General features: G+C 43.4%; 2 protein-coding genes across 4 annotated transcripts in view; one reads left to right on the top strand and one right to left on the bottom strand.

The window, feature by feature from the left end:
• The window catches only part of Fam13c (family with sequence similarity 13 member C), a 113,445-nt gene extending 92,689 nt beyond the window's left edge, over positions 1-20,756 (top strand). For 2 of the 3 annotated variants that reach the window (XM_052164161.1, XM_052164159.1), the window contains 6 exons: positions 4,490-4,571; positions 6,573-6,763; positions 13,668-13,763; positions 15,059-15,255; positions 16,527-16,628; positions 19,257-20,756. In XM_052164161.1, coding sequence (XP_052020121.1) covers positions 4,490-4,571; positions 6,573-6,763; positions 13,668-13,763; positions 15,059-15,255; positions 16,527-16,628; positions 19,257-19,380 — 792 coding nt within the window. In that variant the 3' untranslated portion in view covers positions 19,381-20,756. The remainder of the gene's footprint in view (positions 1-4,489; positions 4,572-6,572; positions 6,764-13,667; positions 13,764-15,058; positions 15,256-16,526; positions 16,629-19,256) is intronic. The other variant, XM_052164160.1, reaches the window with a different exon arrangement.
• Positions 20,757-20,815: 59 nt separating this feature from the next.
• Phyhipl (phytanoyl-CoA 2-hydroxylase interacting protein like) overlaps positions 20,816-25,478 on the bottom strand; it is a 39,400-nt gene continuing 34,737 nt past the window's right edge. The window contains exon 5 of the mRNA XM_052164162.1: positions 20,816-21,838. Coding sequence (XP_052020122.1) covers positions 21,304-21,838 — 535 coding nt within the window. The 3' untranslated portion in view covers positions 20,816-21,303. The remainder of the gene's footprint in view (positions 21,839-25,478) is intronic.

The following is a 25,478-nucleotide window of genomic DNA, read 5'->3' as shown; positions in this document are numbered from 1 at the left end:
AGGCTACACTCTGTCCACGCCGCAGGGATCCCTCTGCCTAGTGTCTCCGTCTTTATCTGGCAGATAAGTAAGTCCTGACCCACTGAAGACTTCTAACTAGCTGTGATTGAGGCTTGGAGCAGTAAGTTAATGGTGAACAGGCCTGCATGGTGGTGTCGTAGGGTTCTTAGTGTCTATCTTTGGTAGCCCTAGTATTCTGGAAGGTGCTGATTTCTTTGATCTACTGGAGTTTACCAGACCTGCCTCACCACCATCCTGATGGACATAACGGAGTGACAAATGGTTCTATTTTAGAGCCCATTAACACTTGTGAGCTGGCCTTTCCTGAGTCTGACTGTTGTAGAATGTGATCCAGCACAAACCCCCAGCAGCCTCACGTCTCTGGACAAGCTCCTTCCTGTTCTGAGTCATATGGCAGTAACTGAACGGTGACACGGTTGAAAGAACCCGTGTGGCACCTACTGCAGTGTTGGCTATGAAGGGAGCAAAAGGCCCTAAGTATCACCAACCTTTTAATCCTTCTGAGCAATGCCAAGCAGGCCATGTGACAGGCTCTGTCTTGGGAGGAAAGGAGGGGCGGGACTTGTGCAGGTTAAATACGTACTGGGTCCCCACCTGTGCTGTGCACAGGGGTTTCTTTCTTTTTTTTCCTTTTTTTTTTCTTTTTAACTCAACTCTTACAGCCAGCCAAAGTTGTCTGTTATACTTAGAGACTTTCTCTTGGCATCTTTTACCCTGTCTTAGGAAGCTTTAAAGGCAAATGAAGAAACAGTCACTCCCTGCCGCCCAAACGCACATGCACACACACAGATGTGCATGCACACAGGAGGGGTATAGATGCTAGAACAGTGGGGCGGGGAGTTCATATTCACCGCTGTATTAGAATTTACCTTTCCCCCACCTTCAGTCAGCACCTTATGCATCCTAGGAAACAAGGCATCCGGTCACTCCTCTTGTCAGGGGCCAAGCTGTACTCAGAAGCTGCCTGCCACGTGTAAGACCCACTGCTTTCCTTCCCATCCATCGGACAGTGGTGTTACCAGCCTCTGTTGATTGTTTCTGAACCTTAGCTCCTGCTGGGCATCTTGGCTTTTGGGATGTCTACATAAACTTAAGTCTTTTCATCTCTGCCAAATGTAGCCCTGGATAAAAAGAGCTAGTTTATCCGATGTTCACTATGGTCTCCTCTCCTCCCCCTCTTCCCCTCCTCTCCCCCCTTCCCCTCCTCTCCTCTCCCCTCCCCTCCTCTCCTCTCTCCTCCCCTCCTCTCCTCTCTCCTCTCTTCTCTCTCTTCTCTCTCCTCTCTCTTCTCTCTCTTCTCTCTCCTCTCTCTTCTCTCTCCCTCCCTCCTTCCTTCCCCCTCCCCTCTCTTTCTCCCCTCCCCCCTTGATTTTTCAAGACAGGATTTCTCTGTGTAGCTCTGGCTGTTCTAGAACTTGCTTTGTACACCAGGCTGGCCTTGAACTCACAGGGACGCACCTGCCTCTACCTCCCGAGTGTTGGAATTAAAGGCATGCACCTCTGCCATCTGGCTCAGATGGTCTCTTTCAATAGAACATGTTAAAACTGGGCAAAGCCAGCCAGACTTTTTCTTACCCAGTGACTGAAGAAACAGGCCCAGAGAGGTGACATGAATTCTGAAAAGTCCCACAGCCAAGAATCTAGTCAGGGTAACTTAGGTCTTTCATGGCCGACCAGATGTCTCTCTAAAGTGTTTTAGGAATGATTCTTTTCTTAGTCGAAATATACCTCAATAGTATCTGCAATAGTAGGCCTGGCTGCCTCATTTTAATTACCCCTAACAAAACCTATAGTAGTGAGTTTGGGCGTCCGACCACAGACATTCCCATTCAGACACAAAGAAGCCTAAAAAGCTATTATGAATGTGTGGAAACCTCTGTGGCTTAGAAGCCATCTCCTACACAAGCTAAAGTTAACCTTGAGAACTTTATGGTTCTGCTAAGGGCAGAACCATTAAAAGAAAATTCATTTCTGCAACCGATTGTGGGCTTTCAAGTACTTTCTCATAATATTCAGCCTCCGATTCCTCCTCCATCCTGTGGGTGGTAAAAAAATGTACCATCCTGTTGGTCACTGGCTTGAGGTCCTACCGTGCTCTGTGTATTTTGTATATTCCTTTCAGAGCGTATAGGGTAGATCCAGTGAACCTTTGCTTTGATCTGCATACATATTCCCTTAGTCTGGAGAATCCTCTGAGGGTTCTGTAGTCCAAATGTGAAGCTTGGGCTGTCCGTATGACTAGACAGCTAAGCCCAAAGAATTAGGCTACACACCAAGCTTCTAAGCATAAGACTTCCTTCCAGAGACCATAAGTGGGATTACACTAAACAAAATATGTATATGTATATGATATATATGTATATGTACACACACATATATGTATATGCACACATATGTATACATACACATATATGTGTGTATATATACACATACATATTGTTTTTATAGATAAATACACTATTCCTCTCATGAGGGAAGCTTTGGGCGACCCGTGTCTCTGTCCATGGTTCTGACAGTCTAGGGCTCCATTGCAGGAGGGGCGGTGACTTTTTATTCGTTCAGTCTTCCTTTCCACCTGGCTCTTAGATGTATGTTTCCGTGTCACCCCATAACTAATAGGACCATTCCATGTCCTCATGGTGAATGCGCGTTCTTGTGTATCTGGTGATGTTCTCATGGTGAATGCTCGTTCTTGCGTATCTGGCAATGTCCTCATGGTGAATGTGCGTTCTTGCGTATCTGGTGATGTCACGTAAGCACCATTAGGCCCTTTCGTTATGTCACCTGACTGTATCCCGTGTCTGCCATTGAAGATGTCGCTGCTCCTGTCACTCATCTTCCAGGGGTGACGTGGCTCTTCACAGACTGGCTGTGGACAACGCAGGCATCTCAGCCCAGGTGCCTCTGTGTAGGAGGCCTCCCAGCCAAGTTCCTTGTATAGTCTCAGGTGGGGATATCTCACTTGAGCCTGCTTTTAAGTTAGCATGGTGGCTTTGGATAGAGGACTCTCATTATGATCTGTGGCATAGAGTGTAAGGTTTGTTGTTGTGTTTACTTCATTTATTTTAGTCCCACTCACTGCCTCCCTCTCTGACTACCCCTTCCCCTTCTCCTCTGAGAGGGTGGATCCCCCCACCCCGTATCCTCCCCACCCTGGCACATCAAGTCTCTGTAGGGCTAGGCGCGTCTTCTCCCACTGAGGCCAGATGAGGCAGCCTTAGCCAGAACAGCATATCCCACAGACAGGTGACAGCTTTTGGGATAGCCCTGCTCCAGTGATTTGCAACTCACATCTGCACATCTGCACATCTGCACATGTGCGGGAGACCTAGTCTGTGTATGCTCTTTGATTCATGGTCCAGTCTCTGAGAGCTCCAAGGACTAGGCTCAGAACCAAAAATATTCTGCCATTTTTTTTTTTTTAATGTACTGATTTCTCTTTTCTGGGGACAGTTCACTTTTGTGCTGAGAAAAAATTCAGAAGTGAATGATCTGTCAGAGTCACGTGACTCCCTCTGTGTGTGTGTGTGTGTGTGTGTGTGTGTGTGTATGTGTGTGTGAAGACACATTCAGAATTCCTTTGAAGGTTTGGTAGAAATATTCCTGCTACCACCCTCTGCTGCTAGTGAGGATAAGCTGGTAATGGTAATGTTAATGGTCTAAGTTAGTGTGCACCCAGAGCTGTCTTCAGTGTTTCTACCACAGGAACTCTGTGCAGGAGATATGTAATCCTCACATGTTTAATATGTGAGATATCAGAGCATGGAGGAGCTAAATCATCTGCCCAAGGTCAGATGTGTAAGTTCACATGCTAGCTCAGAGGGATCTTTGGTACCAATAGTGATTAGAATCAGGGCTGCTCCCTCCTAGACCAGTTATTGGACAATTATCAAGTTCTGGAGACCATGGGGGTCTGCTTTCTTGAGCTCCGAGGACACGACTGGCGGGTACTCAGTCTTCCCAATTGGTTAGTGTTTCCCAGCAGGCCCCAGTCCTGAGTTACGCACAAAGCAGGAAGCACTCATTTTTATACTGTCATTGCGTTCATCTCTGTTGGCGGGGACTATGGCCTGGCAATGGGATGGGCCTTGGATGGCTTATGAGGTCATCGAGGATGGACATTGGGATGTACCAGAATAACTAGGATGTGTGGAAATGTGCTTGAGTGCCTTGGCATGCTTTGCAAGAACGCCCATGGAGGCACGAAGGTGCAGAACAATTCCACAGTTCCACTCACTGGAACCCCGTCCCAGTGTCCAACATGGGCGTGTCTCTGAATTTCCCTGTGTGGCTCAGCTGTTTAACATTGTTGCTTTTCTTTTTTTTCTCCCTTTTGTCTCCCTTTCCTCTCTCCCTCCCTTTCCCCTTCTCCCCATCTTACCCTCTCTTCCTTCTCCCCTCCTCCTCTTTCTTCCACCCTTCCCCCCTCCTCACTCCCATCCACTTTCCCTTTCCCCTCCTCCTGTAGCCATCACACGGGGACAAGACTTCGAATCCAGAAGTTCTGAAATGGATGAACGATTTGGCCAAAGGACGCAAACAGCTCAAAGGCAAGTGTCTCTTCCCTCCGAGAGCACCAGCTGTAATAGTGTAATGTCCCGGGCAATTGCAGTCCATTCCCACCTGAGCCTTCTCGAGCTTTGCTTTCCTGCTTGGACCGCAGCTGCATTTGACGTGACCCCACACATCATTCAGGCCCCAGTTAATAAACCTCTTTATGAGAGAGACCTGGGATCTCCAGTCGGCGGCATTCTTACTTCCGTGGTCACTAGATTGTTGGAAACAAAAAACACCCTAATCCACTTTCCCAGATCCACTGCACAGGTGGGCGTGCTAAGCCAGGCAGGAAAGTCATGTTGCTCGGAGGTACAGAGCCATGCAGGCGACTTGGGTCCCTGGCTCTGGGTCCAATCCTCTTCTTCCCTCGTCCCTTTCTGGGATGGCTGTGTGTTATTGTTAAGGATAGTCATTGTAGGCTCATACAGTGATTTTCTTCCTCCCTTTGTTCTATAAGTCCATGCTTAAGATGTAGGGGAATTGGTTGAAATTTCTGGAAGTTTCATGATCAAGAACTGGAAGGGACCAGTACTTTGATGCGAGGGATACAGCACGCTTATAAGACAGGCAGCGTTTAAACTTCAAGCCAGAGCTTGGCATGGTGGCTTGTCATCTCAGTATTTAGAAAGCTGAGGCAGGAGAATTGATGGACTGGGCTATACAGTAGGTTTCAGGCAAGCATGCGGTACAGCTAGATGTCGAGTCAAACAACAGTGAAAAAAAAAAAAAAAACCCATAAAGTTAGAGCACAACGCTAAATGAAGAAAGCGAGCTCTTCTATATAATTGAAGTCAGTGTAAATGCTCTTATTCAAACAAATACAGCTTCTCCTCGCTGTGGCATTCTCTGACAGGCGATTCCCTGCTAAGTCCTAGGCAGGTTGTTTTAATTTTTAATCTCTAGGTTGCACAAAGCCACGTGGCTTGAATGGTGGGCTCTGGAGTTTGAGAACTAACATTTTCAAAATGGTGGCGAGATGCCTTAGGGTTGAAGAGTGCTTGCTCCTCTTCCAGGGGGCCCAGGTTTAGTTCTCAGAACCCTGGCTGCTAGGTGGCTCACAGCTAGACACATGCACACACACACCACACATACACACTCATACACACAGTCATACATACATACACTCACACACATACACACACACACATATACACACTCATATATACACACACACCCATACACACACTCACACACATACACACTCATATATACACACATACTCATATACACACTCATATACACATAGACTCATATATACACTCATACACATACACACACTCATACACACACTCATACACATACACTCATACACATACACTCATACACATATACTCATACACACACACTCATATACATACACACACTCATATACACACTCATACACACACACTCATAAACACACATATACACACACTCATACACACATATACACACACTCATACACACACACTCATACACACACACTCATACATACACACACACACACACAAACACACAGAGTTAAACCTTTGAGGGGAAAGAACATTAGATAAAAATTCGAAGTGTGTCAAGTGTGTGAGCCCCTCCCCATCTCTTCCAGTCCCTCAGTTTTCATATGTGATACACCAGCCCCCATATTTCCAGAGGCCTTCCTTCCTTTATACACAGTTTGTACTATATACTATATGCACGCCAACAAACTGCTCCACAGAGAATTTCAAGCACTGCAGGAGGCAACAGTAGAAGCCTGGGGGCAGGGAAGAGCAGGTCTTCCTCTAGAAGTCTGTTGCAATCTAAATCCGAATTCTTGTCTTCTGGAGTTCTCCCCAGGAGAGCCCATCTCTAGGGCTCTGTCTCTTGGCTGGTTGAGTGCTTATGGTATTGGTCATGGTTAAGGATGGTCATGTTTAGGGCTCACATTACTAGCATTGCTCATACCTAGGGAATTCCTGAGAAACAGCTCTGTTTTAATTTGGGCCTTCGCTGCTCACGGTAACTCAAGGCATTTCTCTTAGAACTAAAGCTGAAGCTGTCGGAAGAGCAAGGGAGTACTCCCAAGAGCCCTCGGAGGAACCTGTCCTGCAAGCAGCCTCCAGTCCCCAGAGAAAACGGCAAGTCGGAAGCGGTGGGTCCCGAACCAGGCTCCTCTGGCGAGGAGACTGCAGACGCTGTGATGCTGGAGATCCCTCCCCAGGATGACGTGAAGGTACCTCACCACCTCAGCATGGGGTGCCAGGGATGTGATTTCAGTCACCTGTCAGAGCACTTGACCACCAGAGTCATATCTATAGGAGACTGGAGGTGGCCTCCAGCACTTCGACCTGCTCAGTTCCCTGGTGGGTTCATGGCTGTGACCTGGGAGTGCTGCTATGTGACTCTAGGGCGTGCCACTTCCAGAGGAAGGGTGTGTTGGTGGATGATGATAGGGGTGGGAGGATACAGTCTCTGCTCCACCAAGTTAGTAAATAAACCCAAGTCTGGGGAATAAGCATATGATCAGTAAAGCTCCGAGGTAGGCCCTTTCCCCACCGGGAGAAGCGTGATAAAGTGAGGAGAGGCAGTAAGAAGTTTGGGCCCTAAGAACAGAGCTGTGGTTTTTCGGGAGCCATAGGTCGGGATCAGAGATTTCAGCTATAGATAGGAGTTTTGAAATCTGACACCGCTGGATAGTACTGTCAGTGAGGTATTAGGATACATAAGCCTGGGGCTTAGCAAAAAAAGATTATATTTTATAAAGAAAAGCAGCGCTTACCTGGGTAATCCCTTCTCATGATGCTTTCCGTCGGCTAAGGCCAGGGCAGCTTTCTTGAGGTCCCTCCCGTATCAAAGCTGAGGCTGATGTGGTTGACCTTTTGCGTCCTGTGTAAGAGCAGGCGTCACCTCATCGCCTCTTAGATACCTTCCATCACCTTCCACCCCACCCCACTGCGCTGCTCGCACAGAGAGACTGTTTCCCGTTCAGAGCATCACAGTGTGTATACATAATAGGTGTTGTGTGTGCTTGAGGGGACGGACACATGAGCGACATTCAACTCTGGAATGAAGTCCCGTGGAGAAGTGTGATCGCTTTTCCTGTTCTGCCATTCGTGATCCAGTCTTACTGAGGCAGGATCCCATGCTAGGTCTCAGAAGACCCATCTGTCCTACTTTGGTTTTTTCCCGGGTCCTGCGTACTGCATGTGACACACGGGACCACAGTCGCCACCATCTTATTTTCATCCTTTATATTTGAGAAAGAAACAGTGTGACCTGAATAATAAAGGGAGATCAGCAACGGTTTGCTCACAGGCTGGTATGTTGCTTTTTTACACATGACTAGCCTATCCCCCCCCCACCCCAACATTCTAGACTTTAAGGATGGCCAACGGATAACGTCTGTGTTCATGTGTCCATGGAGGTACATCTTGAATTTCCCATTCATTAGGATTTCCAAGGGACTTTCTTGTCCATATGTGTATGAACATCTTAGTATTAATGTCCTGATGATTGATCGAGCTACATCCTCTGACTAGGCGTCAACTCCCAAGGAGTCTCCTCAGCTCTTAATCAGTCAGTGGGTTCATCCATGGGTGACGTCAGTAGCCTTGCTCCCCTCCCAATAGAGCCACCAGCTGGGGAACAAGGACACAACACATGAGATTTTTGGAGGGGCACTTCACATCCAAACCATAATGGCTGTTGATTGACAGTTACACACTTCTGAAAGGATTCAAATGCTTGTCGTGTGAGTTCAGATAAATCAAGACAGAGAAGTCATGTCAGGACTGCTGTCCTGGACTGCCTTTCTGCTTGCTGAGGTGGGGTGTAAGAAGTGGTTTAAATAGACAAGGACTTTGGTAAGCACTGTGCAAGGAACAAAGGAGACACACGTCAGAAGACACTAAGAACAGTCTTTCTTGAATAGGGTTATGAGAAGGACCAAGACAGTTGACATTTAATCAAAGCGGGCCAGCCAAGAGAGCAGCAAAGAACATTCTAGATAGAACTCCCTAGTACTAAGGCTGTGAAGAAGTAGGAGCTTTTTGTATACACAAGAATCTCAGGGATGGGGGCTGAGATATGGGACCGCATGAGATGCAATTGCAACAACTGTGGCCAGTGGGATGACGCTGGCCCTCTTGGGCTGTGAACTGGAGTTGAGGGGTGGCCAAGAGGGAATAGAAAGCCAGTGCAAGATGATTACCGTTTCAAAGATCTCATTACTCTGTGAATAAATCACCCAAGACGGGACGGGTGGCTTGGTCAGAATAGTGACATCGGCAGAAAGACAGCATACTCAAAACATATTTTAGTTGGAACAAAAGAACACATTGAAGATTGACACCAGTGGTGGTTCTCAACCTTTCTAATGCTGTATCCCTTTAATGCAGTTCCTCATGTTGTGGTGACCCCCAACCATAACACTATTTTCATTGCTGCTTCCAAACTGTAATCTTGCTACTGTGACAAATCATACTGTAAATACCATATATGCATCTGATATATAAACTCTCAAGGGGGTTGTGACCCACAGGCTGAGAACCCGTGCCTTACAGGGAAGAAAGATGGGGTAGGATCCATGGAGACCAGTCCACTTACTGACCTACCAGAACTGTGGGGAGTGGCAGATTGGGAATAGAGATGAAAATGTTAAATGACATATGCTGGGGTGCATCAAATTTAAGAGCTTTGAGGATCTGGGTAACCAACCCTCCTAGTTTTGCACGGGGCTTTCATTGTTTGAGCACTGGAAACCCCCAGTGGTCCTGGGCAAGCAGGGTCGGTCGGTTGGCCTTCTGTGACAACGGAGTGAAATGACTCTCCAGACAAGAAGCTGAATACTTAGAAATCACCCTTGTCCAAATGGCAGAAATTCTTATTTCCAACAAAGTAGTTCTTGAGTGGCTTTATGAGTGTCAGAATAGGACTTCAAGTAGCCCTGGGAGCGTAAGAGCAGAGCTGGGTCTTTTAGGTAGGGGCCGTCTGCCGTGGGATGTGCAGGCTTTGGTAGCACATTTCAGTACTGCTCCAGAGAAGTGTAACATGGACCCTTAGGGAGTCATAGATAGGGTGGGTATCCAGAGTGAGGTCAGAGGCCACGGCAGAACTCAAGGAAACATAACATCTAGCCTGTTCCCTGCCTCTGTAACAGGCTGCCAGTTCATCCCATGAAGTCCAGTTTCTTAAAGCTTGGGTAGATAGATGACTTTCATTTGACCTTCTTGCCATTTGACACCTAAATCAAATTAAAAATGGCCATGGTGATTTATTTATTTATTTATCTGCCCCCACACTTTTCGGGAACTTCTTGTGTTGATGTTTAGTCCAAGCTCATATTGAAGTTAGTAAAGCCTTCGGCAGCAGTTCTCAACCTGGGGGTCGCGACCCCTTTGGGGTTACATATCAGGTATCCTGCATATCAGATATTTATTTACATTGACTTATGGCAGTGGCAAAATTATAGTTACGAAGTAGCAATGAAATAATTTTATGGTTGGGAGGGGTCAATACAACATGAGGACCTGTATCAAAGGGGCTTAGCATTAGGAAGGTTGAAAATCACTGCCTTACAGCACAGCCTTGTTAATTCAGATAGTGTGACTCAGCCCTTCCCCCCACCATATTTAGGGATATCTTAAAAAATATTTATTATATGTACACTGTAGCTGTCTTCAGACACTCTAGAAGAGGGCGTCAGATTTCATTACAGATGGCTGTGAGGCACCATGTGATTGCTGGGATTTGAACTCGGGACCTTCGGAAGAGCAGTCATTGCTCTTAACTGCTGAGCCATCTCTCCTGCTCAGGGATTTTTTTAAAAGAGATAATCAAAAAAATCTACTTCCTGTTTCTGCTCCTGTATATTGCTGGCTATCTACACTACAAAAATGTTATCTTTTGACTTTTTTTTTTAATTGAATCATACTCAGTAAGGTATGGTTCACTAATAGCTACCACTATCCACCTAAAATAGCCTGCGAGGGCTATCCAGGGTGGTAAGTGTCATTTTCCAGGTCAGTATGCACAGATAAACCCCAAAGGTCATCATCCTCTTCTGTTGAAGAAGCAGGAGTAAACGGAAGGTGAGGTTAAGCAACAGAGAACTCTAAGAAAACGTAACCGGGTAACATCCGATGGCAGCTTGCTTACTCTGCCATGCTAAGAATTCTTTGCTTCCCGTGCGGCTCACCTTCTTAGGCTGGGCTTTGCATCCAAATTGCAACAACGTGGCCAGCCCAGATGTTTTCTTTCTGGCGCTGCGCAGGAGGTTACTCCGGACAGAAGGCTGCGGGGGCTCAGCAGATTTACCCATGTGTTTGTTTTCCTTACCCCCGTGGAACTCTAGTCACAGCCTCTTTCTCAGGACAGCACGGGAACTTTTAAATACACCCATTCCGCCACTCATACCCACTAATGTGCTTTTGCTCAGGGAGATAGGTAAAAACCGACACTTTCCTCCTCTGCATAGGAAGGGATAGGAAACTATTATTTTCGTTTTCGGACTCAAGGCCTGTCAGTATTTCTTTGTGTCTGAGGCCCACGTGTGGGCTGGCTTTACATGCATGTTTCTATTTGGAGATTAATCAGTAGTAATCCCAGGAGTAAAATCATTAGCACAGAGAGGCCTTGCGTGTGTTGTATGTGTTTCTGTCTTCATCTAGTGTCTGGAAGATCACTTTGAAAGCAGTCTGCTCGTTTTCATTTTTATTATTTATTTATTTATTTTTGTTGCTTTTTAAAGCTTCTTTGCATTATTTTTAATTTTTTTCTTTTTAATTAAAAGGCATTTTCATTACATTATTTACCTCATTCCCAGCTCGCCCCTTGCTGTCCTTGACCTTGTCCTGCTCCCTCTAAAGCTCGTGGCCTCTCTTTCTCTTACATGTGCATGCGCACATATGCAGCACACACACACACACACACACATGCACACACAAATATATAACTACAATGTGCCAAACCCATTTAGTATTGCTTATATGCAAGTTGTTAGAGCTGACCTTTTGGCCATTTAGGGAATCATCCCTGGGAAAGACTAATTCTTCCCCCTCTCAATATTTGTTAGCTTCCTGTAGCTCTGTCCAGGGGTAGAGCCGTGTAAGATTTTCCCCGTCCACATTGGCGTATCAACTAGTGTCTCCATTGTGCAGGTCTTGTTTAGGCAGCCATAGTAGTTGAGAGGACATGGGTGCAGCTTCCTGGTCCTATATAGAAGACATAATCTTGCAGCAGATATACTGATCCCCCCCCTTTCAGATTCTCCTAGAATCTGGGGTGTGGGGAATAGACTAGGTAGAAAAATCACAGTCAAATTTCAAAAGGGACCAATGTTCTAAGTACGTTGTTTTGCTTTCTATAGAATATAAGTCCCAGTGAGGTACTAAAAAGAAAAACTATTTTAATGTTTTCTGATCTCATATCTATATTTTCCCTCTTAGAATGTATTAAAATCCTATGGAGTACATATTGGCTGTGTGTGTGTGTGTGTGTGTGTGTGTGTGTGAAAGATGTTAAGAAGATCTAAATGTTTAAAGGGTGAATTTGGTTAGAAAATTAAAGGCTCTTAAGCTTATGAACCAAAAAGCTTCTAAGGCAAATTCTCTTTCTCCTGAAAACACAAATGAGTCTTAGGTTACCATCTAGGGTGTGTATGTATATGTTCACAAAAGAAGACCAATAGCCAGGTGATGGTGGCCTTTAATGCCAGCACTCAGGAGGCAGAGGTAGGTAGATCTCTTTTGAGTTCAAGGTCATATACATACATACATATATATATATATATATGTATATATATATAGAGAGAGAGAGAAAGAGAGAGAGAGAGATTATTAAAAATTAGATTCTTTTTACCTATGAGCATCTTAATACTCAGGACAGGGATGTGGTAGATAGTGGTGCAAAGTTGAATAATGTGGTGGCCTCTCTGGCCTCAGTGAACTTGTATTTGGGTTCAGCAGGTAAGACTGAAGCTGAAAAGTTCAGGTTCAGATACAGAAGTAGAAAGGTTCGTGGAAAAGGGAGATCAGCATGGACCAGTAGGGCTTGTAGCTGCGATGGGTACGCAACATCATAGGTGTCATAGGGGAGCTATTTTCTTTTGTCTCAAGCCTCTGGGAGATCTGGAAGGCAGAGAGCTATTCTGCATTCTGTGGTAGGTACGTCCATAAAAGACAACATGGTGACTTGTTTCCTCCCATACTTTGCCCTGATGAGTATCAACCATTGGTTGAGAATGGAGAGAAGGCTGTGTGTAATGAGTATATAGTAAATTAGTGCATGGGCCAGCATGTAGATGTGGGAAGGGGATGTGGGGGAGGGCAAGGAAAAAGAGGGGCTTGGCCACTTTGGATAGTTAAGTGGCTAAGCAGACAAGAGAGACATTGAATTTTTATGTGAAACCTGACCTGCTACAGTAGTGCGTAAGGATGCGTCATGCAGCAGACAGGCACAGAACACATCAGTACACTAAGAGGTTGGGAAGTGTTTCAGTTGGAACTTTAGCGAGTCAGTTGAAATGCCCGTTTATCTTTAGAATAGCCCGGAAGGAACTCTGCCCCTTTGGAGTGTGGGCAGGAAATTGAGGATTCAAAAAGCCAAATGTTTTATCCCAAAGAACTAAAGTTTATATGAGAATGAACTCATCAGGCAGTGTGCATTCTGTGTGTGTAATAGTGGAGGTCTGTACAGAGTTCGTTTGTGAATGTAATCACCAAAGCCCAAACAACATAGTGTGATAAAGAAAAAGTGATAGGTCTTGATTGGTCACTTAGAATAAATTAGAGGCTTAACAATACTCATGTTTTGCAGACTAGTCCTCAAAGCCTTAGGGACCAGTTTCCATACTTGCCCCAATGCTTTATGGGAGTTTTTTCCTAGGAAAAAATGATGTGTGCCAGACATCATCTTTTGACCTCCTTTCTATTAATCATTGCTGCCTTAAAGAGTTATCATCTCTGAGGCTTCAAAACGACCCCTTGTTGTGTGGCCTGCTAAGATATAGCCTTAGGGAATGGACTATGGCTCTGTCCACACTGCTGTCAAGCTTTGTGTGGATCCTCAACAGGTGGTGAGTGCAGGGAGAATATGGTCTGAGGAAAAAAAACCCCTAGAACGGATTTTATGTTTTTCAGGTAACTAAGCAAGACAAGAACCTCATAAAGCCTCTTTATGACCGATGCAGAGGTATCAAGCAAATCCTGTCGACACCATCCCTCATCCCAACAATTGTAAGTAAAGATGGCGGTGCTAACTGCAAACGTTGAAGAGCGCCTCAAATGGATGTAATGTAGTGCCCTGTCACAGACCGCACCATGAATGTTAACAAGAGGCCTTCCTAGATGTGTACACTATGATCCCACCAGTCACCGAGGTCCTCCCCACCCCAGTGCTTAACAATGATGGCTACCAGAAGCTGCTGTGAGACAGAACATACCAAACTGATATAACTGGGGCCACTCTTAATATTTGACTTTTTTTTTAACCCTCCTTTTGGGCAAGGACAAGATACAATGGCTCTCACTGTGGCATTGTCTTAATTTTTAACACAGCTAGACAAGACAGAATCTCTCTGTTCACTGGTAGTTAATAAAATGGTTAATGCATGATTTGAAATATTGAAACATTGTTTTGGTTCCATCTGATCATACTATACTAGATGTAAAGAAATTTTATCTCAATAACAAATACTGAAACCGAGGTAGGCTATCTTCTTAAATTCATAGGCAGACAAAACTAGGAGAGCACCATACCTCCTGCTCCATTGATTTCAAAATAGCCACTCAAGGTATCAGTGTAAAAAGCAGCAAATATTAACAACTATGAATTTAAATCTACTTGAGTATTTTTATGATTATATATTATATACATATGCTTATATAATTACATTTATGATCCTGTTTTAAAGAATGTTAGAATGATAACATTTTGTCTAAAATATTCCCTTTGAGGAAGAAGACTAGTTTAAAGGGCAATATGCCTTTCAAGTTTGAAGAAAACTCTTTGGCTGTCATAAGTACTAGAAAGGTTAAGGAATAACTGCTGCTTCTTTGGCCTTCTAAGGGCTCTTCTGAAATTGTCACTTACACATCCTCTGTGCTGACTGTGGCCCGCTGTGGGTCTGAGTGCTGTAATTTCTGAATAAGGTGTCTGTAGGACACTTTGTCCTCATTTGTGCCACCACTGTGAACTTGGAGCTCAGAAGGGCTGGGGGAGGGGAAGACCTACTTGGTTCAACAGTATAAGCTCGGGTCTTATACCTTAAACAGTATAGGGTCCCAAACGCCTATCTTCCTTGGTCCAGTGAATATATGTAAACTTGGGAAGCAATGTAGCCCAGCGAGGACGCCTCTTTTCTCATTTACTTCCCTAAATGGAGCTGAGACGGGGCTCTTTGTAGTTACCAATCAGGTTCTTAGTAGCCGTGTTTGCTGGGTGTGTACTGGCCTTAAGGATCTTGCACGTCCTCTTGCATGCTCAAGGGACATGTAGCACTCTGTGACTATTTGGCTTTGCTCGTGACAAGCAGGAGGAAGAGGACTCTGATGAAGACTGTCCACAGGGAAGCCAACCACCTTCTTTACCAGATCCAGTGTCCCGCCTACCTGTCGGTGATCACCTCATCTACTCGGAGGCGGAGCCTGTGAGGACCCTGCTTCCAGATGAAAAGAAAGAAGGGAAGCAGCCAGCTCTCTCCATGTCCAACCTTCATGAGGCCACCATGTGAGTGAGCACCTGCGTGTGGGCTCTCAAGTCCCCTGGGCTGGGCACCTTACCTGTATGGTAAAACTCCAACATCTGTTCCGAGCCTAAAAGGTGCTCTCCAGCAGAGAACAGACCTAAAAATGTACCATCCAGTTGGCTTCTTAACTGGGAAATATAGACGGCAAAGCTGGGAAGAGCCCCAAGGAAAATCCTATGCATGTCAGAAGAATTGATGTGCAGTTTTCTGTGATCCGACTTTTCAGTTGTGTTCTGGTACTAGTAACCCTTGCAACTCTGAGCAAACTCAAAGGAGAGTTGGTCTTTGATATGTTGAACCCAAAGGAGTTTAAGATCCTTACTGGGTCAACAATGGCCAGAGCCTTTCTTTCTGTTCTTCCTTCAGTTCATACAGATGGTGGCGTAGTGTTCCAGATAGGTAACCAGGTCACCAGTTGATGATGAGTGGGTCAATGAGTGGGGCTTTATCTCCTAATGACTCCTCAGTTAAGAACTCTCTGGACTTTCACTACTATTTACTCAGTGGTTGGTAAACTTCTTGGTTATGTGGGCCTTGGGGTTTTGCCCGTGACAACCCACATGGTGAGGTCATCTTTAACATGCATTCTATAGTCTGCTTAGGGTGTATCCCACATGGAGATGTGGCAAAACCAGGGATATTATGTAATATTTAGCTTGCTGGAAGAACAGAATATATCTTTTGTTCCTTCACCCATTCTCCCCAACCTTTGGATTGTTGCTGTTAAAAAAAAAAGTCATTCCTCAACTTGGGTAAGTAGGGGCATTTCTGAAATCGATAGACTTGGCTTATAGAAAAATGTCTGTAGATAACTTCATTATTCAGTCTCTGGAAGCATGGTAGATAAATTCTACTGAAGTAGATGGCGGTGGTTCAGTTTCATTCTCAAGGGCTTTGTCCTTCTCCCCACACTCCAAGGACATAGTACTTTTTCCTCTTTGTCAACAAACACTTGTGTGTATTCCTTAGAGGCCTATTTCCATCTATCATCTTGTAATAGCCCCATAACCATCACCATTCCAGACAGCAGACGCAGTACACCACCCTTTGCCCGTGACACTGTTAATGTTAGGGAATACTAGGCTTGTGGGCCATTCCAACACTGAGGCACACATTACCAATTTACTTGGAATTTCCTCCTATAATCACTCTTCCGTGATAACGGGCCCGTGTGCTAGCCTGATATAAGGCAGGCATGATCATTAATTCAGGCCAGCACTTAATAATAGCAAATGTGTTTCACCCGATCCAGGCCCGTCCTTCTCGACCATCTCCGAGAAACTCGGGCTGACAAGAAGAGGCTACGGAAAGCCCTGCGAGAATTTGAAGAACACTTTTTTAAACAGACGGGAAGGTAAGTGTGAGGGGAGAGAGGTTCTGTCCTTTGTTTAGTGCTAACATTTACTAAAGAACCGTAGTTCCAAATAAACTCTGCTTTCGTAGGAACAGTGGTTGAGAGGTAAATCCTTGCTGAAAACTGTGCTTTCTCCAAAGCAATACCCTGATGGTAACAGTGTTAGGAAGGTTTTATGGGATATTGTTGTTAATGGCTGTTAGGTATTAACATCATCAGTCTTTACGAAAGGAAAATTTAACTCCGAAAGCGTTTTATAGATGAGTTTCACCCCACCTACTGATTATCTTCAGCTTTTAAAAAGTTGACTTTTCAGCCCTTGTTCTTAGATTCTTACTTCCACAGGGTATTCTCTGCTTATTATATGCATGTTTCCTTTAAATATCTGCTCTAAGCATCACTGCCCATTCCCTGTTTGTTTTATTCCAGCATTCAGTCAAAAAGTTCGTAGCTATTTCTCTCTCCCTTAAATATTTAGTTGGACCATCTGTCTCCCTATATTTTTCCATCCCAACTCAGCTGTTAGTATACTCATTAATTTCTAGTAATTATTTTACTGTGCTGCCAACAAAGTTCTATATATAATCAGGTAATAAATGTTAGTGTCTTTTGGAGAAGAAGCAAATTACTTAGCTGTCCTCCGTCTCTGTCCTCAGTAAGCTGCAATGCTTTGTCTCCTGGGATATGTTTGAAAGCTATGACTGTGACATGGGACATTAGTCTTAACACACCCTCCTGACCCCCAGTGTTTCTAACCTGCTATAACTGCTAGAAGATTGCAATACAATGCTTTTTTTTTTTTTTTAATTTTGAAAAGCTAGATTGTGTGTTCTCCCGCCTGAACATGGTAGATCACAACACTGCAATGTCAAAAGGTTGGACACTCTTGGAAGCATAGAACTTTCCCAAAGTGACAAGGTTTCTAAGTGGCAGAGATGAGCCGAGAGGGTCTAAGCACATACTGCCTTTCTTTCCTGCCTTGCTGGCCTTTCGTCTCAGCCCACAGGCTGCTGTGAGGAAGCAGGACTGTGCTAAAGCACCTTGAGACATCCACCTAGCATGCTTGTATCATCACCCTCGGTAGCTTTTCTGCTGTGCTGTCCATCAGCAATGGGCTCCCCAGGGGAGACACTTGTGGCTCAGCAAAGTGACAGGCTCACCAGGGGCTTTAAGCACGCGTCCGATTTGCATGAAGTTCCTCTTTAGAATTATTCAGTGCGACATTTTCAGTCAGCGAATGAATATTTGCAATGGGCTCAGGATTTTGAGTTTAGATATTGCATGAAAAATGAGTTAATTAGGTTTAAGACACATATAGAGTCTTTTCATCACTTCGAGTTTCCTGAAGAAATTTACCCTTTGATCCATTTGAACACCGAGTGTACATTAGATTCTGGGACGTTCCAGTGTGCTGAGTCTGCCTATGACATCTATCAGTATTATTTGACATGCCTTTTGGTAACAACAGTGGTTTTAGTTGTTCTGCCTGTTCTTAGTAGTGGCCATTGACTGCAAATATATAAAAATCTATGCATCAGTATATATCTGAGAAGACCATGATTATGACTTACCATGCCCTACTGCAGTCAAGGAACAGCTTATTTTATTGTACTTACACTGCCTAAAGCTATTTAAGATATCTCTGTGCTTGACCTACATGAAGCTATATGTCCTCTTGTAGTGATAACATGTCATCTGAATAAGAAGGTGCTCATTTAGTAACACTAAGCTGTATTGAATGGCAAGAAAATAGTGTTGTCTTATTTCTCTAAGACTATTTACAGCTAAAATTTAGCCCATCTATGAAACTAAAATGACTATGGGAATGGATTTTCTATACATTTAGAGACACTGTAAATATGGTCATAAGCCAAGAGCACTCTGTGTGTGTACCAAGTGAGGTCTATGCATTAGAATATGCCCAGTCTTTGAATTACTATGCAGAAAGAGAGCCATTGCAGTTTGAACTGTGGACATGTTCGTATGTATGGAGGTCAGAGGACAACTTGGGGGATCAGTTCTTTCTTCCACCTTGTGGGTCAGAAGGCCATCAGGTTTGATAGCAGTCACCTCTACTACCCTCTGTGCCATCTCACTGGCCTCAATTCAAATGATTTAGACTCGTGATTACTTCTGTCAAGGGGGGGGAAGCTCAGAAGTTCTATTAGGCACTAGCAGAAACAGGCTTGACCACAAGGAAACTTGGAAACATTTCCAGCGTACAAGGCAGCCCCTGGGAAGGTTTTGCCGCTGTGAATTTATGCGTTACTTGTATAATGGGATATCTGTAGTATTCTCAGGATGCTATTATGGAATCACTGAAGTATGAGGACAAACGGAAAGGCAATGTAAGAAGAGGCTCTAGCCTTTGCTTTATCTTCAGATCTTTTTCAACCTGCACCATCGTTCCCTGCTCAGGCATGGGGGTCTCATGTGCAAAAACACACAGCCAAAGGGTGCTGTTCCTTACAGAAATGGAGCAGAGATGGAAATAAGACCGAAGGGACGTAAAGAAGGCACCATTAAAAAGGAACCACATGGAAGCCACAGGCCCCTGTCAGTTATAAAAGGATCTTTAACAACCTGGCTAGAGTATCAACTAATATATTGTATCTTCCCTTCCTGCAGAAGCCCACAGAAGGAAGACAGGATGCCAATGGCAGACGAGTACTGTGAATACAAGCACATAAAAGCCAAACTGAGACTCCTAGAGGTTCTCATCAGCAAGCAGGATGTGGCCAAAACTATTTGAGGTTCAGCTCTGATCACTTCCCTCTCCAGATGAAGTCAAAGTTTATTTTCCTCTACTGTTCTTGCTAAGTAGTTTTGATGTACTGAAAACGGAAGCACTTTAGAGATAGTATTAGCTGTTTCGACGAAGGGAGAGCTAGTATGATTCTACCCAAGAAGGCATTTAAATAGGGAAGTAATAGGTAATAATGGGATTGGCAAAAAGCATTTAGCCTCCACGCCAAACTGAAATCCAGAGTCAAATGTAATTGTCTCAAAAAAAAAAAAAACTGTCTAATATCTTGTCAAACCTAAAATAACACATAGGCAGGCTACCTACTAGGGAAGGTTTAGTGGTGGCCCAATATTGATTTTATTGATGTATGGAAAGAGCATGGTTTAAATACATAAGTGAGACAAAGAAAAATTCTGCTCTTCATCCAGGAAGGAAAACAGCCAGAAAGAAGGTAATTTAGGCAAGACAACATCCACTACCTTGTCCTGTAAGTCTGTAGGTGTTCCGCACTCTCAAAAACAACGACTGTGTCATTGCTAATCCCTTATTTCTATATGAAAGTAGTGCATTATTTTGTCTGTTATTTGAAAAATTTACATTTCCAGTTACCAAAGTTCACTTGGATGGCATGTACTTTGTGAATTATCTTTGTCTATGACTGACAAATGTTTATATTAAAGTAAAATATTAAAATAGGTATTTTGGGTAGATGTGTCTGCAGTAATAACCTAATGTGACCATAGTACTATTGCTGATTTTCTTGTTTCCTATACTAAGATGATAAAACTATTTTTCCATTGGGAATATGCATCTTTCTTATTGTTCCAAGGTCTGTACTTTATAAAGTGAAATAACTTTCTTGTGAGCTGCATTCATTCTGCACAGGGTGAAAAGCTTGGAAATCACCAAGAGACCTTTTATTTGCTTTATCTAGTGTATCTTGCTTTTTCTCCACTCACACACTTACTGGTTTCGTTGGTTTTTTTTGTTTTTGTTTTTGTTTTTTTGGTAAAATCAAGTAACAGGTAGACATTTTTCTCATTATTAACACTGTTCATATTTGTTTTCTGTAATGTTTAAGCATGGTGTTGAAGAAACTCAGATTTTCATATTGCTTGGGCAGAACAAAAAAACAACCCAGATTCTAGACACGGACTATGTCAGAGGCGTGTTGTTCTCTCTGTATTCACCTGCTGTTTTAAACCTTTATGAATCAGAGTAATGGCCTTCATAAATTTGTTTAATTGAAGTCATCTACTTGTAACAAGACAGATACACAACTATTTGAGGTTTACAAATTACATCTTTGATAAGGGAAATGGTTTCGTGAGATGTATACAATTGCTATTAAAATGTAACTATATTCTATATGATTGTAAATATTTTATACAACATACAAATAAAATATTTTTCTATTATATTTATTATGTTGAAAGCACAGTAACTGTTTCCTGTTAGCTAATATAAATAACATAAATAACACTGTCAAACACAAGGCGGAAGTGCTGACACATCTAGGCTTTTAGGATTTAACTCATGCTGCAATTACACTCTTTCATGCGGTTTGGAGTTATCCCAATATTTATTCAGTAGATTAAAATGGATGCACATTTAAACACCATTGATAAGCCATTATTTTGTACTTTGCTAAAGCGGTCTATATAACTGTCTTGTTATGTTTGGCATAAAGGAAACATAAAAGCATTGCAGCATCTAGGCAAACCAAGTGTCAGGACAACCTGGGGACATTGTTGGAAGTGTGGACAAGGGTGGGCAAGAGGAGACACGGAAAGGCTCTGAGTGACAGAGTTTGCTTTTGGTGACAGCGGCATATGCATGCTTCAGTGGGGACATCTGATGGCGGATGTACAACAGAGGGTAATGCTCCTATGGGAAGGCAGGGTGGGGGGAGGGGACACGAAAGTGGCGTTAGCGTCCAACACTGATGTTACAGGTTTTGCAGCTGGGGTCTTTCTTTGCATTTGCAGTAGACAAACTCATGAGCTGATGACCAGTGATTTCTGCCACGGTGCCCAGGGAAAGAGGCACAGGGTCAGTGTAAATGACTTCTAAAATGACATCCTGGGCGTGGTGGTACACCAGCACCCCATCTTCTTCTGTACAGGTCAAAAACTTATTATCCTTGGAATTTAGTTGAGGAAGGCGCTGCTTACAAAATTCATCTCCTGGCGATCCCACAGGGGCAATGACAAGAATCACATAATGATAAGCAGTGTACATACAGTAGAAGTCCCCAAAGTATAAGTTAGTATTGGGGTTGAAAAGTTTTTCTGCTGCAATCTCAAACCTGTATCTTCCATACGGTGAATCCTGGGGTGGCTTCCCTGTATTGAACTCAGTGCTGCAGCTGAAGAAGATGCCTTCCAGTTTCCCACTGATGGGTGAGCCATGGCTACCACTGTTATCCTTGATGGAAGGCTGCATAGCATTACCATGGTGTTCTCTGCCAGAGAAAGGAAATAGCCACTGCTCAGTACAATCGTAATTCTCCTGATTTACAGATTCAAATGGCGCAAAAATCACTACCCACTGTTAAAGGTCTGAAAGATCGGGCTATAATCAAATCAAGGGGAAGATAATATATCTTGGAGTTTCCTGGACTGAAAAACTGAATTGCAATTAGAAGTCTCACAGGTGACGCTGGCTCCATCTGTACTTAATGGGTTTCACAAGTGACTTTTACTAAAAAGAATACTACTGAAAATACCATATGAACACTGCTAGGGAGAACTTGGTTTAAATGTGTGCTGTCTGCCCAGTGAAGGTCCCCCCCAGTCTGATGGCGCCAGAACTGAGCTGCTGCTGCAGCCACAGATCCTGACACCTCCTGTCCTCACTCCCAGAATCTCCTTCACATTCTGTGGTTTGAAGGTAGGGGCTGCTGCCACACAATGATTGGAGTCTCCTGTGCTGATCCTGAGGCACCTAGCAGCTGTGCACAAGTTCTCCTAGCATCAATGCTAGACTGGAGTCTAGGGACACTGTCTGTGGAGTCACACAGTTGCCTTGGCAGTTGATACCAGGAACATACATCATTGCAAGACAGATCACAGAGACTATACTTTTCAGTTTATGATCAAACTCAAAAGCATCCAGTCTAACTCAAACTCATTATGCCATCTGATTGCATGCCCATGAATGAAAACATGTTCTTACAGTAGATATTTCATAAAATTACAGCTAGATACACAGACTAGGGCAAAGGAAATAGAACTCCAAAGGAAAAGAATCCATAGTCTGTGAAATGTTTGAAAGACAATTCAAAATGAGGATTTCAACAAACTCATGAGAATCCAGAGTATATAAATAAATACAAGGCAATGAAGAACCATAACAGTGTATCCAAGGATATGAAAAAAAAGTCATAAAATAGAACTGTCTTAGGGTTTTACTGCTGTGAACAGACACCATGACCAAGGCAAGTCTTATAAAGGACTTGGGTCTGGCTTACAGGTTCAGAGGTTGAGTCCATCATCAAGGCAGGAACATGGCAGCATCCAGGCAGGCATGGTGCAGGAGTCAAGAGTTCTACATCTTCATCTGAAGGCTGTTAGCAGAATACAGACTCCAGGCAGCTAGGATGGGAATCTTAAAGCCCACACCCACAGTGACACACCTACTCCAACAACAGGGCCACACCTTCTAATAGTGCCATTCCCTGGGCTGAGCATATACAAACCATCACAAGAACCAATCCGAAACCTTGATGCAAAATTCTTAACCAGTGAACTAATACAATTGCAAGCTGCTAAGACATGTGAGGATAGAATTTCTGAACCTAGCATGTCTTTCAGCCAACAAAGGGACAGAATGCACAAAGAAAGCCTGTAGGATTTAGGATGTAGTTAAGCAAATATTAACGTCAGGCAATTTCAGAGTGAACAGGATTGTTTTTTTGTTTTTTAAAGAAGTAGACTTTTTTGAGATAATGTCTCACTTTGAAGCTTTAGGTAGTTTCAAATTCAGAATTTCCCAACCCATCCCAAGGGCTGGGATGACACCACACCTGGCTGAAGACAAAATTTCTATTGCCCTGGTTGTTATTACACCATGTATATCAACTATCACAACATAAAGATGGTCATTAAACACTGCTGGTCACAGAGGACTCATAGGTCAAGGATTATACCTTCACACTACAGAATACAGGCAGAAAAAAACAAAACCGTGTTAGGGCCATGACTATTACTCGGTGCCCTGACTCTTCCTTCACTGTGAAACCCTACCAGCGTGAGGCAGCAGCAGATCTAGGGCCGAGAGAAGGAGCCTTGGGGGTCTTCCTGACGTGCTCATGTGTCAGGGTGTTGGGGCTCCATCTGTCAAGGCTGGATTCTGCCCACTGCTGCTGCTGCTGGCTCGCTCTGGTCTCCCTTCTGCTCCCACGAAGGGTAAAACCACATCTTGATATCTGCAGGTTGCTGGAGTGCCTTCTTAGCAGCCCAGCTATTCTTACACTTTAGTGAATGGAGATATCATGAATTAATTTGTGATCGGAGGCTCTCTGTAGAATTTCCTAGCTCTTCTTTTTTTTTTTTTTTTTTTTTTTTTTTTTGGATGGGTGCCTACCAGCATATTTAAGAATGGAAAGTTCAAGCTAGTATTCTAATAGTATTTTAATAAGGAATTTTTTTTTATTACTATCACTAGGCTTCTTCGAGTCTGTGAGACAATGAGGTAGGCTGGGGACCTGTCACCATCATTAGGACAGCAACAGGCCCCCAATTCCATCACCTGACAACTATCTAGTGGAGCTTATTAAAGAAGTAGATTAGATGAAACAAAGCCTGTATCTTTTCCAACTTGCTTTCTTCCCACCTTAAGTATTACATTTCCCCCCATTTGCTTCAGTTTTCAGGAGTTTCTGATGTGCCTTTGCACATCATTGGAATCTTATACCATTTGGGAGTTTCTCAGCTAAACTCATATGCATATGCTATTTGTTAAATTTGGAAATATTCGTCCCCACCGTTCTGTCCTTTCTAGGTCTCTGACAACCAGGCAGAGAAAGGAGAAAGAAAAGGTAATCAGGCAGAGAAGCACCTAGCTTCACTAGTGAATGTGAATGTGAACAAGATAGGAGCGCAGGGGGCATTTTCATTGAAGGGTAGGCTGTGCTCATTTTGGAGTTCTTTTTTTAGAAGAGATGAAAATTGAAAATCAGTGCAGCCCTTAAGGATTGAATCGGAATTTATCCACAACGTTTTCAGTTATGATTTGCAAAGATTACCAGGTAATTGTAAGATTCCTTCATCAAGCATTCTGAAGATAACATTTGAAAGGGATTCTAATCAAGGAGATGTATCCTGACAAGGGTTTGCTAATTAAAATGCAAATCAAGATCCATGGACTTAAATACCCTTACTAAAGTTCACAGCATAAACAACTGAAGTATTTTTGTTATTTTTTTTAATAAAGCTGTTCAAAATGATAAGGAATTCAACCTGTGCCTTAGTAACTGTATTTGTATTTAATGCCTCAAGATACAAGTTGCATGGGTTTTACTGCTGTTATTTTTGAAATTAAAAGAAAAGTAAATTTCATTGTTGGTACACACATCTTTTATACAGGTAAACTGGAATTAAAACATGTAACATATACAATTACTTCATCTATTTTCAGGTGCTCGGATTTTAACTGTTTTGCATTTTTGGAAGCATTTATGAGAACAAATTAAGCAACTATTAACATGCCAGGAAAGGCTCTTCCCATGGAAGATTCAGAAAATCCTAGAGAAATACTGACCTCCAGTGGCCACACTTAGCAGTAACTGGCAGGAACCCAGAAACCTGAATACACATCAAAGATCGAGCCCCTGCAGTCTCTTGATAGGTTTCTTAGTGGAGGCAGTAGCAATAGTGGAAATTTTTTAGTTTCCAAATTTTATGCTTAAAAACAAAAACTGAACATACTAGCCACTCTCAATTACCAGCTGACAAGTATAATTTGACATTCAGTTTACATTAGGTGAAAGATATCCACTCAAAGTTATATAGACTCTCCGTCACTTAGCAATGGACTGAAATCCGTATTTATAAGATATTCAGGCAAAAATCAGATGTGTTTGCTGTTACCGACATACACTA

This window comes from Apodemus sylvaticus, chromosome 19, assembly GCF_947179515.1.
Source record: "Apodemus sylvaticus chromosome 19, mApoSyl1.1, whole genome shotgun sequence".
Taxonomy (NCBI): Eukaryota; Metazoa; Chordata; class Mammalia; order Rodentia; family Muridae; genus Apodemus; species Apodemus sylvaticus.
Note: the sequence above shows the minus strand (reverse complement) of the source record. Positions and strands in the feature narration are given on the sequence as shown.